Here is a 15192-nt window from a genome sequence, read left to right as displayed (position 1 = left end):
CGGCTAGAGTACCTTCTGTACTCGCCACTCTGCCCGGTGAAGCTGGAAAAGTTCTTAAAGCTAACAGCGCGCGTCCTTTAAAAAAAACACTAAACTCGTCTCATTTTACCTCACCAATAACTAACGACAATAACAATGCTGAAAACCAGCGTCGGGGCACGCGCGGCTTGATTAATGCTGAGCGAGCGCCTTTTTGACACAAAAATATGCGTGTATAGTTTTAAGTCCCTTTGTTCTATTTTTAATTTTTTATTTTTGTGTCAAATAAAGTTTTTCTTATTTATTTATTTATTTATTAGGTACACCAACAAAGTCACATACATAATACAGTTCATACATTTTAACATGGTTTAACACATGATACGTATATGACCTCAATTACAGGTATACACAGCATTTCTTTTTGCAATGTTAGGGTAATTATACACTAGTAAAAACAAAAATCAATTGAATAGAGTCTAGAGTTTAAGCACCGAACAATATAAAGGATTTAGTAATTGTTCATTTTGTTCGGTGCCTAAGTCGTTCCGAATACAGGCTTGAGTTTTGAAATTTAGGGCGGACACAAATGTTCTTATCTCATCTTAACGACGATTCCTCAGAGGGCTCGTGGTTGTACTGGGCGGACTCGGAGGGCGGGCGCGTGTGGCGCGTGCGGCGCGACGGCACGGGCCGGCAGGCGCTGGCGGGCGCGGCCGACGCCGACGCGGCGGGCGTGGCGGTGGACTGGCTGGCCGGCAACGTGTACTGGGCCGACCCGCGCCGCGCCGTGCTCGAGGTGGCGCGGCTGGACGGCGCGCACCGCTACGTGCTGCGCGACCCCGAGCCCGCCGCCGTCACCGGTCAGTGGCACCACGCGACACGTGCGCTGGGTTTAACATTTCATGTTTGTTCTTTCAGCAGCAGCATTAGCAGTATTTTAAGAGGCTGGAAATATACATTGCTTAAAAATGAAGAAAATATTCATAAATAAACACTTTAGTTAAATCTTAGAAGTTGTATAAAATAAGTATTGAAATCAGTCTACAAACAAAAAAGATACAGGCGTTTACATTTTGTGTCAAAATAATTGAGTGTGACTTCATATTACACTCGCTCATGCAACAATATCATGGGACGCAACATCTGGGGGCACGGCAGTGCCCCCACCAAGTCGAGCAAAAAAGCGGCACGGCCGTACCATCCTTTTCTCGAAGCAATTCAGGCCATTTTCGACCCCCTGTATCATCGTTGTGGATAAAACTAGAAGACTGAATGCATGAAAATACGTGTAAATTAAATTATTTAGTGCGATGGCCAAGTCAATAATTTATGTAAAACGTTAAAGATTTCCTGGCCTGGACTTGGTATTACATGGATCTCACAACTTTTTGCCGTAGAACAACTGAGTTGCAAGACTTGGTTTTTTTGACAAGTATTGTTTTTGATGGGATATCGTTTTAATAGTGACATCACGAGATTATAAATTACCTTTAACTTAAATATTTCTAGAAGTTTTTAAAAAATAAAAAGCGCTGCATGGTTTGATAATGTCAAGGCTACAAAAATGTGAGAAATTAAAAAATGTTATTGTTCATGTCGGTGCCTTTACAAGAGACCGCATTTCCAAACACTTACCTACATTATTTTTACACTGTACATTGACATTAGTCGGGTCAGCAGCTGCACACCACATGCATATTGTATTGTGACGCACGGCTCGGTTGCACTTGCAGCGCTGGCGGTGGACGCGGCGCGCGGCTGGCTGTTCGCAGCGGGCGGCGGCAGCGTGTGGCGCGCGCGGCTGGACGGCTCGCGCCGCCGCCTGCTGCACAACGGCACCGCCGTCGGCGACGTCGCGCTCGACCTGCAGGTCAGCCTCCCACCTCACGACGTTACACATGCCATGCTTGCCTGCTGAAATTGGCCTTAAGAGCAGCGCTTTCACATTAAGGCGTTAGTAGCGCAACTGCAGCGCGGCAGCGGCGTTTTTATAATGTGAAGGCATGCATCCGTTGTTACATAGTATGAAATTTTCGACAGCACGTTAGTCGCGGGTTTGTCACACTGCTAAATCGCCTAATGTGAAATTGCTTATAAACGAGCTCTAGAGCGACACACCCGTGAATGCTAAGGACCTAGTCTGATTAAAAATCTTCCACCTCACCTTTGATGCATAGTGTAGTGAAAAAATATACTCTGGAATACCTTCATAATTATTATACTTATTGTAATTTATAAATAGTCGTTTTAAGACGAAAATTTGCATGCTGTGTTATCATAGTTAAACAGGTGAAAGCAACATTTATCTCTTTGAAACACCTTTTTGTAAACCCTATTTATTGCAAATAAATAATTTGAATTTTTTTTTTTTTTTTTTTATGCATAACAAGGCAGGTATTTGACCACAATCGCACCTGAATACCAATCGAAATCACCGTTGCAAACGGATGTTATTGAGGCCGGCGCTAAAATATTTTTGTGACGTCATCATTTGTATATTCATTAATTAATTTATTTATTTATTAATGAGCAGAATACCACAGATGGCTTCTATATTTACTCGGAAACTATGTAAATTAAATTGTTTATAGGGGCCGTCCATAAATTACGTCATCGATTTTTTCAGATTTTAGACCCCCCCCCCCTACAATCATCCTATCGTCATTTATTAATGACCCCCCCCCCCCTTCTCCCAAAATTGACGTCATTACCAGTTTGACAAAACTAAAACACTTGGTTATAGAATCACCTTTTTTTTTAATAGATAGAGTGATTCTTAAGGAAGGTTTATACAGTGTGAGTCACGTTAAAGTGTACATATAAAAATAGATGAAACTAGACCTATTTTTATCGACAAAAAAGAGGTCAAAATTTTTTGTTTTTTTTTTAATTTTTTGTAGATTTTTTTTTCTTCCAATTATTTATTGTAAAGAAAACGTAATAACTTTTAAACTAAGCGGTATATCCTGATAAAATAAAAACAGTAATAATGCTAAATAACAGGCGATACTAAAAAAAATACATAAAATACACAAAAAATGCCAACAAATAATAAAAAATGATACTTTTTGAAAAAAATCTGCTTTTAAATTCGTGTTTTTTTGGTTATTTGATAAATTTCTCCAAAAAATGCCCCCATGACAGGTGGTTTTTATTACTTTGTATTATTCTCTATCGTATTATCTTTGTAAAACCAAAAATCGCATGTCTCTATCCCTATCACAACATTTGCTATGATCGTTTGAACAAAGGCCTGCCACAACATTATTCTCCGCTACAGGTAGAGACAATTTTAATTTTAACTAAAATGCTTATTTTACTTCGAAATCTTTTGTTTTTATTTGAAATCTAACTTGTCTTTATCAAAATTACAAATCTAGAGACATTTTCAGTTTCGTTGTTAACAAAGCGTTGAATGGCGCGCCCGTAGAGGCTTTGTTCAAACGATCATTGCAAACGTTGTGATAGGGATAGAGACATGCGATTTTTGGTTTTACAAAAGTAATACGATGGAGAATAATAAAAAGTAATAAAAACCACCTGTTATGGGGGCATTTTTTGGAGAAATTTATCAAATAACCAAAAAAATACGAATTTTTAAGCAGATTTTTTTCAAAAAGTATCTTTTTTTATTATTTGTTGGCATTTTGAGGGTATTTTATGTATTTTTTTAGTATCGCCTGTTATTTAGCATTATTACTGTTTTTATTTTATCAGGATATACCGCTTAGTTTAAAAGTTATTACGTTTTCTTTACAATAAGTAATTGGAAGAAAAAAAAATCTCTAATAAATTAAAAAAAAATCTCAAAAAATTTTTTACCTCTTTTTGTTGATAAAAATAGGTCTAGTTTCATCTATTTTCATATGTACACTTTAACGTGACTCACACTGTATGTATAATACATGTAAGTACCACGGGCGAAGCCGGGGCGGGCAGCTAGTATTATATGTAATCAGGGTTCGAGGATATATATCAAGGGATATATATCAAGATATATATCGGATATATATCCGATATATATCAAGCCGGTTTTGATGATATATATCAACTTTTAAAATTTGTTACTGTATTTGTACTTTTTGACATAAGATTTTTATTTTTTTAGTTGATTTTGCCGTATTTCAAAGATATTTTATGTTTTTGCTTTATTTGTCTGATTTTAAGTTTTAAAAACATTAAAAACATGTTTATGTAACACATATGCAATAGTATTCATGAATAATACAATAAAATAATACTATGGCTTTCATACAAAATTGATATATATCAAAGTTGATATATATCGGATATATATCATAAATATCCGATATTTTGATATTTATAATAAATATCGGATATTTTCGAACCCTGTATGTAATACTAGCGGCCGCCCGCGACTTCGTACGCATGGATCCCGTTTTACCCCCTTCATCTATTTTACGCGGTTTAGATTTTTTCATACAAATGTTTTTTCCCGCTAACTCCCGTTCCCGTGGGAATTTTACAATATCCTGTTGTAACTAAGCTTTAAGTTTACTAAGGTACCTGCATGCCAAATTTCAAGCGTCTATCTTACGCGGTTTAGATTTTTTCATACAAATGTTTTTTCCCGGTAACTCCCTATCTCGTGGGAATTTTGCAATATCCTGTTGTAACTAAGCTTCAAGTTTACTAAGGTACCTGTATGCCAAATTTCAAGCGTCTATCTTAAGCGGTTTAGATTTTTCATACAAAAGGATTTTCCCGCTAATTCCCGTTCCCGTGAGAATTCCTAAGTATACTATAACCTGCCCAGGAGTATGAAGAATAATTGTACCAAGTTTCGTTAAAATCCGTCGAGTAGTTTTTGTTTCTATAAGGAACATACAGACAGACAGACTGACAAAAATTTTACTGATTGCATTTTTGGCATCAGTATCGATAACTAATCACCCCCTGATAGTTATTTTGAAAATATATTTCATGTACAGAATTGACCTCTCTACAGATTTATTATAAGTATAGATTATTATTAGAGTATTTTATCTGTAGTTATTACTGTATTTAATTTTGTGTACATCTATGTTGCATTATGTATGTTTGTTATTTTAGTATTGTACGCGCCTTAGCCGCCTCTCACGTTTGCAGTCTCACTTACTAGGTGTGCTGGAAGAAATTTCTTTTTAGAAATAATCTTTTTGTACGTGAACAATAAACTATAAATAAATAAATAAGAATGACGTCAATTTCGAAACACCCCCCCCCCCCCTATCAATCATTTACCGTCATCCGCAGACCAACCCCCCCCCCCTAATTTAGAATGACGTAATATATGGACGGCCCCTTAGTCTGATTTCACTAACTATCATACACATGCTGTCACTACCCAACAATGTTGTTTATTAGTCTGATGATTTCACTAACTATCATACACATGCTGTCACTACCCTACAATAATGGCTGGCCGTAACAGTGTAATACACTTGAAAATTTTGATGGGTTCATCCAGTGTGCATGTAGCTCAGATGGAAAAGCAGTCGCCTGGCAAGCGAAAGGGTTTGATTCCCTCCCACCTTAGGCAGTTCGATATTTTCGTAATAACAAGTGTGTGATGTCATCATTTGTAAATTCGTTTCGTCGTAGAAAGCGGAGGTGTACTGGACAGACACGTGGGAAGGCAGCGTGTGGTGCGCGCGCTACGACGGCTCGCGCGCGCGGCGAGCGGCACGCATTGCCGCCGCGGCGCTGGCCGTGCACGCCGGCCGCCTCTACTGGCTCGACCCGTACGTACATTACAATCTAACCTAATACCTCATTTTACAATCTCACGCGTTATATCATAAATTGACGAAGTTCACAATTTCCCGAGAAGTATTTCCGTCATAACACCTGCTTCATAAAGATGTACCACTTTATTGATACCTAACGCCGTGGCCTTTGTCACCGTGGGCCACGGCATATGCTGAGGTCCCGTTGCAGTGGGCATCTTGTTGGTGAGTGGGTGGCACTGCTCAGTTTACTGTTGTTTTTACTTTTTTTTTCTTGTTCCATTATTATGTGCCACTGTCATGTCTATGTAATTGCCTGTATTTGTGTGATGTCCATTATAATAAATGTATCTTTCTTTCTAACGCAGACTACATGACATACTAACTTAATTGAAGTGATGTTGCACTGTTTTGTATCATTTGCTGGAGGCTCGTGCACGTTTACGAACACAATACTTAGTAATCCACCATCTTATCTTGTGCAGTGTCACGCTTAGACGTTGTGCACGTCGACCCTAAATACTGCTAAATACGACACTTGACTTTCTCACCAAGAAGTCAAGATGTGCCTCGTCCCGCTATCCTTTGTAACCGGCGACGTTACCGCGTGCAGGGCGCTGCGCGGAGGCAGCGTGGTGTCGGCGCCGCTGGGCAACCTGAGCGACCACACCGTGCTCGTCGACAACGCGGGCAGCAGCCTCAAGGACATCCTGGTCAGTCAAGCTACACAAACACGTTCACACGGTATTCACCTGTAATGTGGAGACCGGGTTTATCAATAAAAGAGTTATACTGTGCGATGCGAGTATAATTATGTCTCCATTTACATAGCAACTTCAGAGTTAGGGTGGCGCGTACACATACTACACACCTTATGGCTAAGATAATAGCTTTTGTCCATTGCTTCGCCCGGGTGGATTTCGGTTTGGTACAGAAAATTACTTACCTATTGCACGCGAATTTTAAAATTATCCTAAGGGTGGATTCGACCAACCAAGAGTAAATATCAATCTCAGAATAAATCGTCAGATATCGTCGACATTTTGACATATTTTCCATACTGAAACTGTCAATATGCCAGTTATACCAGGAGTTAAGTATTCTCGGATAACAGTTTGGTCGAATCGGGCCTAAACATCATAGTCACATACAGTACAGAGATTTTTAAACTTAGTTAACATGTGCGATTACAGTCAGGTATGTTATAGTTTTGTAAAAAAATACTATTTATGCAATTCATGGCTTACATGGTACACATGATATTGCAGGTGTGGTCCCGCGCCGCCCAAACGTTCCCATCTAACTTGACCCACGCCACAACCGAAGCGAGCAACGCGCTGGACTTGGACTTGGACACCGGCGCCGACTTGGACTTGGACCCCGACGTGGCGGCGGGCGACGCGGCGTGGAGCACGTGCGGCGGCGGCGGCGGCTGCGAGGCGCTGTGCCTGTTCGGCGGCCGCGCGCGCTGCGTGTGCCCGCACGGCGAGCTCGCGCCCAACGGGAAGAACTGCACGCGTACGTACCCACAGGATTACTTATTTAGTAGGTAGATACTTTTGTGTTGTAAAGGCACATCGTTCGACTAATGTAGAACCCGTGGTAACACAAAAGTTACAGTATTGTCTCCGACTCCAATGTCGGTCCAGTATCTCGAAGTTTAAAGTCAGAACGAGAATGAAAATTAAAATTATTTATTTGCAGAATGTGGTACATTATATCATGCTAATGCCCGTTTACACCATCAATCCCCAATTTTTAAGTGACCTCTATGAAAACAAAATGCCTGTTATGTGTTACCATAGGGGTCACTTAAAAATTAGGGATTGACGGTGAAAACGGGCATAAGACTACTATAAAGTCGATGATTATTTAAAAGATAAAAATGTTTGGGCTGCGTTACTGCCTAGCTCGCATAAATATTTATAACTTTGTACATTTGAAAGCCTGTAAACCTTTGAAAAAGAGGCTGACAATAGTGACCGAGTTTCTTGCGCTGCTTCTTCTCAGCACTGGCCCATTTATTTATTGTCCTGAAGCAGTGGTAGGGTTAATACTGGGACGTGTAAAAGTGCTTTTTTTAAGCCTATTTACAGAAATAAATGAGTTTTACTGAGTTTTTTTTTACTCCCCGCAGACTAGGTACAGACTTTTAGTCGACCAATAGTTGAACTCGATTCTAATTTCTTTGGAGGATCGGCCGATACCAAAGCAGTGTTATGTGCCCACTTTCATACATCTCCATACTCATTAACCGATCCAACTATCAGCTAGCTAAAAGTCAAGGGTCTGCGCTTAGGCTTAAACTAAATTCCGTTAATTTTCCGCAGCGTACAAGTCGTTCATAATGTACTCGCGCGTGACGAAGATCGACAGCATCCACCTGACGGACGAGCGCGACCTCAACTCGCCCTACCCGCCCATACAGGACAAGTGAGCGCCTTCTCATCTCAGACACAGGCTCAGTAAACTTTCCACTTCGAATCGTTTGCGTATTCATGAAACTTCGATACCCAGCCTTCGAATTCAACGATAACGTGGCGAATTTTACGATCTCCATTAGTTTCGTGCTACCATTTCTCATACTAAGTTCACTTTACGTCACGTTCACAGGGGCGCTGTTTAAGTTTGCGTACTAAATCTTTTGATGGCGATTCGACTATGCAAACGATTCCAAGTCGAAAGTTTTTCGTGTTAGAGGTACAGTATCGAGTAGTGTGTGTAACGTATTACAAATTACCTTCTAACATTAAAGACATAGATTCAATGGACTGGTTTAAGTTTCAATTGTACAAGTATATTCTTGAACATTGTTGACTGTTTATTTCCGAGAGCGTTATGTCGGAACGGTGAGGAACATGTACCATCATCGGCAACAGTGTTAACTATCCATTGCCTGTCATGACGTCTCGATCTATCGCAAAGAATCACCATTTGAGGGGAGCGAGAGCAAAAACGGAAATGGATAGTTAACAGTGTGGCCGTGTGTACCTATCTATTTAAGTTACACGGCGACCGCTATCTAGATTAATCATTTATGTTATTTTATTGTTCTCATGTAAGTGGATTTTGTAATCTTTTATGAGAAACAATTCTTTAAACCTAAACCTATGTGTCGTTGCAGGGAGCTGATGCGCAACGCCATCGCGCTGGCGTACTCGTACAACGCGTCGCGCGTGTTCTACTCCGACATCCAGCGCGGCGCCATCCACAGCGCGCGCTTCGACGGCTCCGACCACCGCGTGCTGCTCGAGCGTGAGTTAAACAAAGCCTTCAAATAGGACACTGGGAACTAAAGGAATGGATACTAAACTACAAACTATTAGATTCGAAATTTTGCACACTAAAGGCTGATTAATACGTAACTACATTTTAACTTAATTTTTCGGGTAAGTTGTTAGGTGGGGCTTGTCACTTGACACATTTTGACAAATAGTTTCATAGTAAACAAAAGCTTGAGTACTTAAATACATTTTGACATAGACTTAAAATTAAGATAACATTTAGTTACCTACTTAATATTCGAATAACTCCTGGTATAACTGACACATTAACAGTTTCAGTATGGGAAATATGTCAAAACTGACGATTTATTCCGAGATTAATATTCTGCTGGATTTACACTATGCGGAAATTAGACGAGTCAAGTCAAAAAAACAGAGGAGTGGGGATGAAATTCATTCATTTTTCATCCCCACCCCACTGTTTTTTTGACTCGACTTGGCTAATTTCCGCGCAGTGTAAAAGCAGCATTCTACTCTTGTTTGGTCAAATCCACCCTAACACGTGTAAATCAGCCATTTAATACGTTCCCCGCAGAGGTGGGCGCGGTGGAAGGACTGGTGTACGACTGGACGACGGACACGCTGTACTGGACGTGCGCCAGCGCCGCCGCCCTGCGCGCCGCGCGCCTGGCGCCCGAGGGGGGAGGGGCTCCCCGCGCGCGCACCGTGCTGCGACTGCGGCACGACGACCGCCCGCGCGGCATCGACATAGACCCCTGCGAGAAGTGAGTGACCCTCCAATTGACCATTATTTTTAATCGTATGACAATAGTGACTAACACCAGGCCTGTTCATCTCCGCGAGTTTACATCGAAAACAAAACACGCACGATGGCCCACCTACAGGATACTATTCGACAAGGCCTCACATACGAGCGAGCATTGACTCACGCACGCGTATTCTTGTGTATGATGGAAGAAAATAAAGAAAATGGTGTACTAAATACCGTGCAGTATTTAACTGCCTAAATAATAATAAAAACACAGAATGTACTTCTTTAAGTTGCCTCAAGACACTGAGAGGTAAATAAGTAGTTAATATTATTCATGATAATTCATGCTAAATCATGTATTTCTTCCGCCATTTTCCGCAGTTTGGCACCTCACGTCACATCATTTTACCGAAGTCAGCCCTATAGCTTCGGCGCAGAGCCGATCACTGACGTTTGTCAACAAAATGGTGCTTGACTCTTGAGACAGGCTAAATTACACCATATTGTTAATGACATTGAGCATACATTTTTTTAAATACCTTCGCAAAGTAAAACTTCTGTACGTAGTACTTATTATTATTCTGTGGTATTAGTACCAACCGGGCAACATGGAAAGCAATGCGGGAGGCCTATGTTCAGCAGTGGACATCCTATGGCTGAGATGATGATGATGATGACGAGTGGTATGGTTAATACTGGGACGTGTAATAGTGCATTTTAAAACTCTTGTGACTCCTTTCACCCGCAGACGCGTGTACTGGACGAACTGGCGCGCCAACAAGCCGTGCATCGAGCGCGCGCTGACGTCGGGCGGCGCGCGCGCGGCCATCATCTCGTCGCGCGTGCTCATGCCCAACGCGCTGGCGCTGGACCGCGCCGCGCGCCGCCTGTACTGGGCCGACGCGCGCCTGGACAAGGTCGCTAGTGATGCACAACTCGAGTACCTAACTCGAGTTAACTCGAGGTGGGCGTAACTCGAGCCCACTCGAGTTGAATTCTCTCTGACTCGAGTTCGTAAACTGTATGGAACCGACAGAAACTGCCGGTTATTGTTGTTGATTTTTGTGTTTTATGTTCTGTTTTTGAAAAATGCCGGGCAAGAAAATCTTCAGTTTGGGACGTATTCGAATCGCCGGAGAGTGGACGCGTTGCGTGTAAACAGTGTTCAGATTCATTCAAATATAGTGGAAATACGACCACATTAAAAAAAGCATCCTAATGTTGCCATCGAGGAAAGTCAGAGTTCATTATCAACAATGAAAGTACCTAATATGAGTACTTCGACTGATTCATCGCAGTTACTTGTATTGACAACCACATTGGATGTTGAGCCTCCTCAAAAAAGGTTAAGGCACACTCAAACCCGACACTGCCAAAAAAAATAACGCTAAATTTCTGGTATTAACGCTTTAATTAATTTGATAGTAAAAGATTTGTAGCCATTCAGATAGTGGAAAATTCAGGTGTAATTTTTTTAACTAAGTATTAATGCGAAGCTAAGGGATTAAACTGGTAAAAATAAATAAAAAACATTCACTTGTCCACCCAGTTAACTCGAGTTCAACCCGAGTTACGTGGATTTTAACTCGGGTTAAATCGAGTTTTATTTTTTACGAGTTCTCCCATCATTAGATCGAGCGCGCGCACCTGGACGGCTCGCACCGGCAGCTGGTGACGCAGGACCGCGCCTCGCACCCGTTCGCGCTGGCCGTGGCCGGCGACTGGCTGGTGTGGACGGACTGGGTGGCGCGCGGCGTGTTCCGCGCGCACAAGCTGCGCGGCGGCACCGAGGCGCTGCGCCGCGACGTGCCGCGCCCCATGGGCGTCGTCGCCGTCGGCCCGCAGCACGCCGCCTGTGAGACCGGGAACCTCGATGTCCCTCCTTTTTGAGCATGTTTCAATTATTCACCTATATCTACTTAGCCATTCCAAATGGAAGTCTAGATGCGAATAGACCATAGGCTGTTGACGAGTTATTTTCTCATAGAGCAGATACACATTTAAAGAACTTTAGTGCCCATTTTAATTTAATTTTGTTTTGAAATATTTTTACTAACCATTAATGGTTTAAGTACAAATTGTTACTAACCCATATGGATACTGTTTATCTGAAATAAATGATATTACTATTATTATTTGTACGCTTTGGAGATCACGGGTCAAAAGTCGCCCGGTCCTTTATAAGGCTTGCGTGGGGTACAGATTCAACACGTAGAGGCCGTTTTAAGCGGAAAATAATCGACAAAAGTGAAAGTGAAACTACATCATGGGATGTAGCCAGAAACCATCCCTAGCCTGTGCACAGGAGCTATTGCAGTTATTGAAAAATGGACTAGGGCTATGGATGAAGGATGGAGGGACTGGTTACTGGGCTATGGATGGAGACTACGGGTCACCTACCCTACCTGGTTCATAGTCTCGGACTGAAAAAATGGCAGCCAGCGACTAAATGCCCCTCCCCCCCTCTGGCGTCATGAGTCTTATAGACCGGGCAACATTGGCGTCTGCCGGCTCAGGGGCGTAGAGAGGTGTGCTGCGCTTTCTCCGAAGTTACTCGCGGCGTTATGTCCTTTAACACTTCCACCCCTGGAGCATATAGCTCTAGCGACTCCACTCTGGCCGGCCGGTTAAGGCAAGTCAGAGGCGAAAGTCCTGCAGACCCTCTCGGATTCCACTTCGGCAAGCCGAAGACGAGGGTCTTGACCGACTCTCGGGAGCACTCGAATTTACAACTGGCCCCGTGGTGTCGCTACTCACCAACAGCTCGCCACAAAATTATTATTATTTAGTAACAATTAAATAAAATAATAATAAAAGTTACCAATAAAAATTTAAACCGTTAGGTTAGGTAGGAATAGTTTTGAGCGCCGCTAGAGTGAGATCCAAAAAAGTCGGAATTGAATAATTTATTTATAGGAGCTGGTTTGGTTCGAAATAATTCCAGCCGATCTAAAATGAATATTTATTTTATTTTATTAGGAAAACCAACAGCAATACAAATACAAATAATGAGGCCTAAAATTATGTATCTGTTTAGCCATTTATAGGTAATCGCAAATGGAAGTCAAGATGCAAATAGTCTATACTAGCTGACCCGGCGAACTTTGTTCCGCCTTAATGGCAATAAATAAGCAGACTTTTTTTTTAATTTCGAACGGGATAAAAAGTATCCTATGTCCTTCTCCTGGCTCTAAACTGCCTCCCTGACAATTTTTAGCTAAATCGGTTCAGCCGTTCTTGAGTTATAAGTGGTGTAACTAACACGACTTTCTTTTATATACAGGGTGGAATTTTGTAATGCCACCTGGAGGGAAAGTACTGTTAATATTTTAGATAGAAATTTTTTCTCAAAGAAAACATTCCTTTATTTTTCAAAAGAAATAGAACTGCATTTAAAGATTTCCAAAAATTTGCTTGCCACACCCGGGAATCGAACCAAATAAAATCTGTTAAAAATTACACCCTGTATTTTTATTACATCGATCGTTAGGGTTAAGTATAAGGATGAAATCTCTCTAACAAACTTGATAAATCAAATGAAAGGAAAACCATGAAATCTTAAATTATTGTAATTATGTGTAGAGGTATGGTAGTAAATTTTCGAAAAAAATTTGAAAATCTTTGGATGCAGTTCTCTTTCTTTTCAAAATTAAAGGAATGTTTTCTTTCAGTAAAATTTTCTATCTAGAGTATTAAGAGTACTTTCCCTCCAGGTGGCATTACAAAATTCCGCCCTGTATATAGATTACAAGATGCAGTATGTCGTGCAGGCTCGTCGGACCCGTGCGCGGTGCTGAACGGCGGCTGCGCGGAGGAGTGCCACTCCGAGGGCGGAGTAGCGCGCTGCGCGTGCGGCGCGGGCCGCGTGCTGGCGGCGGACGGGCGCGCGTGCGGCGCGGCGGGCGGCGCGTGCGGCGCGCGCTGGGCGTGCGCGGAGGGCCCGTGCGTGCCGCAGGCGCTGGTGTGCGACGGCGTGCCGCACTGCAGCGCCGAGCCCGACGCCAGCGACGAGGACCTCTACTACTGCAGTGAGTGACGCTTAAGGAGTAGGGATAGGGTTTTCTGGCTCACGGTCGTTCAACATAATCGGATTATCTCCTTGTTTATACCACAATAAAGATATTATTATTATGATTATGATCTCATTCACCAACTAGATTAATGAATACCTAGGTACCTACTTTTAGGATAGTTCTAAGCTTTTAATTAAGTCAGCGCAATTCATAATTCGATTAAAATGTATGTCTAAATAATTATAATCTTTCGATATTATTTCCCAATTCCCTACTATCCGCACCCATGAGGAGCGTGTGTGAGCTGCGCTGACGTGTTATTTATTTATTTGGTACACTAACAAAATCACATACAGTTCATAATTTTTAACATAGCTCACATTTTTTCTTCTTATACACAGCATTTCTTTTTGCAAGTTTAAGGTACTTATACACTAAATAAAAACAAATTTAAGTGTCGTACTATAAAAAGGTTTATAGTCCGGTCGCCGAGCACGTAGAATTTCGAATTTCGGACGCCCGTCGCCCAGTCGCGACAGCAATATAATTAAACACGCGAGCGATAAGGATGGGTAGCTTGGGGTCATTGGACGAAATTCTACGTGCTCGGAGACCGGGCTAGTAATTGACGTTTTATGTTGCAGCGTCGCGCGTGTGCCCGGCGGGCTGGGAGCGCTGCGCGGCGGGCGGGCGCTGCATCGCGGCGACGGCGCGCTGCGACGGCCGCGCCGACTGCGACGACGGCAGCGACGAGGACGACTGCGACTGCCCGCCGGCACAGTTCAAGTGAGTGCCTCTATTACTTCGGTGACAGAGAGATAGGAGTGTTCGTTCTGGACAAAGACTTCCCCCTAAAGATTTCCACAAAGACTGGTCTTGACCTTGAGCCTTCTTATTAGACCACGTTTTAGATCCATAAGCCATCTTCCGAAGAATTGTCTGGACTTATCCCTACCGCCACTTTTCGCCACCGATCTACCCGACAGCACTTCCATCCTCATCACTTCGATGGTTGGCAGTCCACAACGGTACGTTTCTCCAGAAACTTCCTGCCCCGTACAACCAAACTGTGGAATGGACTGTCGTCTGCGGTGTTTCCGGACAGATACGACCTGCAAGCTTTCAAGAGGAGAGCGTATCTTCACCTTAAAGGCCGGCAACGCACCTGTAACGTCCCTGGGTCTGCGGGTGTCTATGGGCGACGGTAATCACTTACCATCAGGTGATTCGTTTGCTCGTTTGCCTCCTGTCACATAAAAAAAAATCTCTGCCAATTCACACTGGTCAAAGACTTTTATCTTGAGCAATTCACGAAAAAGAGCGATTTGCATAACTTTAATACAAGAAACAAAAATAAACTTGCCGTTCCAAATTTCAGATTGCATAAGATTGGTAATTCATTTATGGGAAAATGTATTAAATTCTTTAATAAATTACCACAAACTGTTGTAGAACTACCCATTCATAAATTC

At 42.3% G+C, this 15192-nt stretch overlaps 1 protein-coding gene across 1 annotated transcript; it reads left to right on the top strand.

The window, feature by feature from the left end:
* The first annotated feature begins 1529 nt into the window (after positions 1-1529).
* LOC135083107 (prolow-density lipoprotein receptor-related protein 1-like) lies at positions 1530-13743 on the top strand. Its single transcript, XM_063977874.1, has 11 exons — positions 1530-1548; positions 1716-1852; positions 5587-5726; positions 6325-6424; positions 6980-7229; positions 8042-8144; positions 8836-8966; positions 9531-9720; positions 10456-10624; positions 11340-11562; positions 13478-13743. The coding sequence occupies exons 1-11, from the start codon at positions 1530-1532 to the stop codon at positions 13741-13743; spliced, it is 1728 nt and encodes a 575-aa protein (XP_063833944.1).
* Positions 13744-15192: the final 1449 nt, after the last annotated feature.

The sequence above is a fragment of the Ostrinia nubilalis genome, chromosome 22, assembly GCF_963855985.1.
Source record: "Ostrinia nubilalis chromosome 22, ilOstNubi1.1, whole genome shotgun sequence".
NCBI lineage: Eukaryota > Metazoa > Arthropoda > Insecta > Lepidoptera > Crambidae > Ostrinia > Ostrinia nubilalis.
Note: the sequence above shows the minus strand (reverse complement) of the source record. Positions and strands in the feature narration are given on the sequence as shown.

Coding starts and splice junctions, on each gene's coding strand:
- LOC135083107 (XM_063977874.1), top strand. Junction 1,853..5,586: donor ACGTCGCGCTCGACCTGCAG/GTCAGCCTCCCA, acceptor GTTTCGTCGTAG/AAAGCGGAGGTGTACTGGAC. Junction 11,563..13,477: donor CGGCCCGCAGCACGCCGCCT/GTGAGACCGGGA, acceptor TATGTCGTGCAG/GCTCGTCGGACCCGTGCGCG.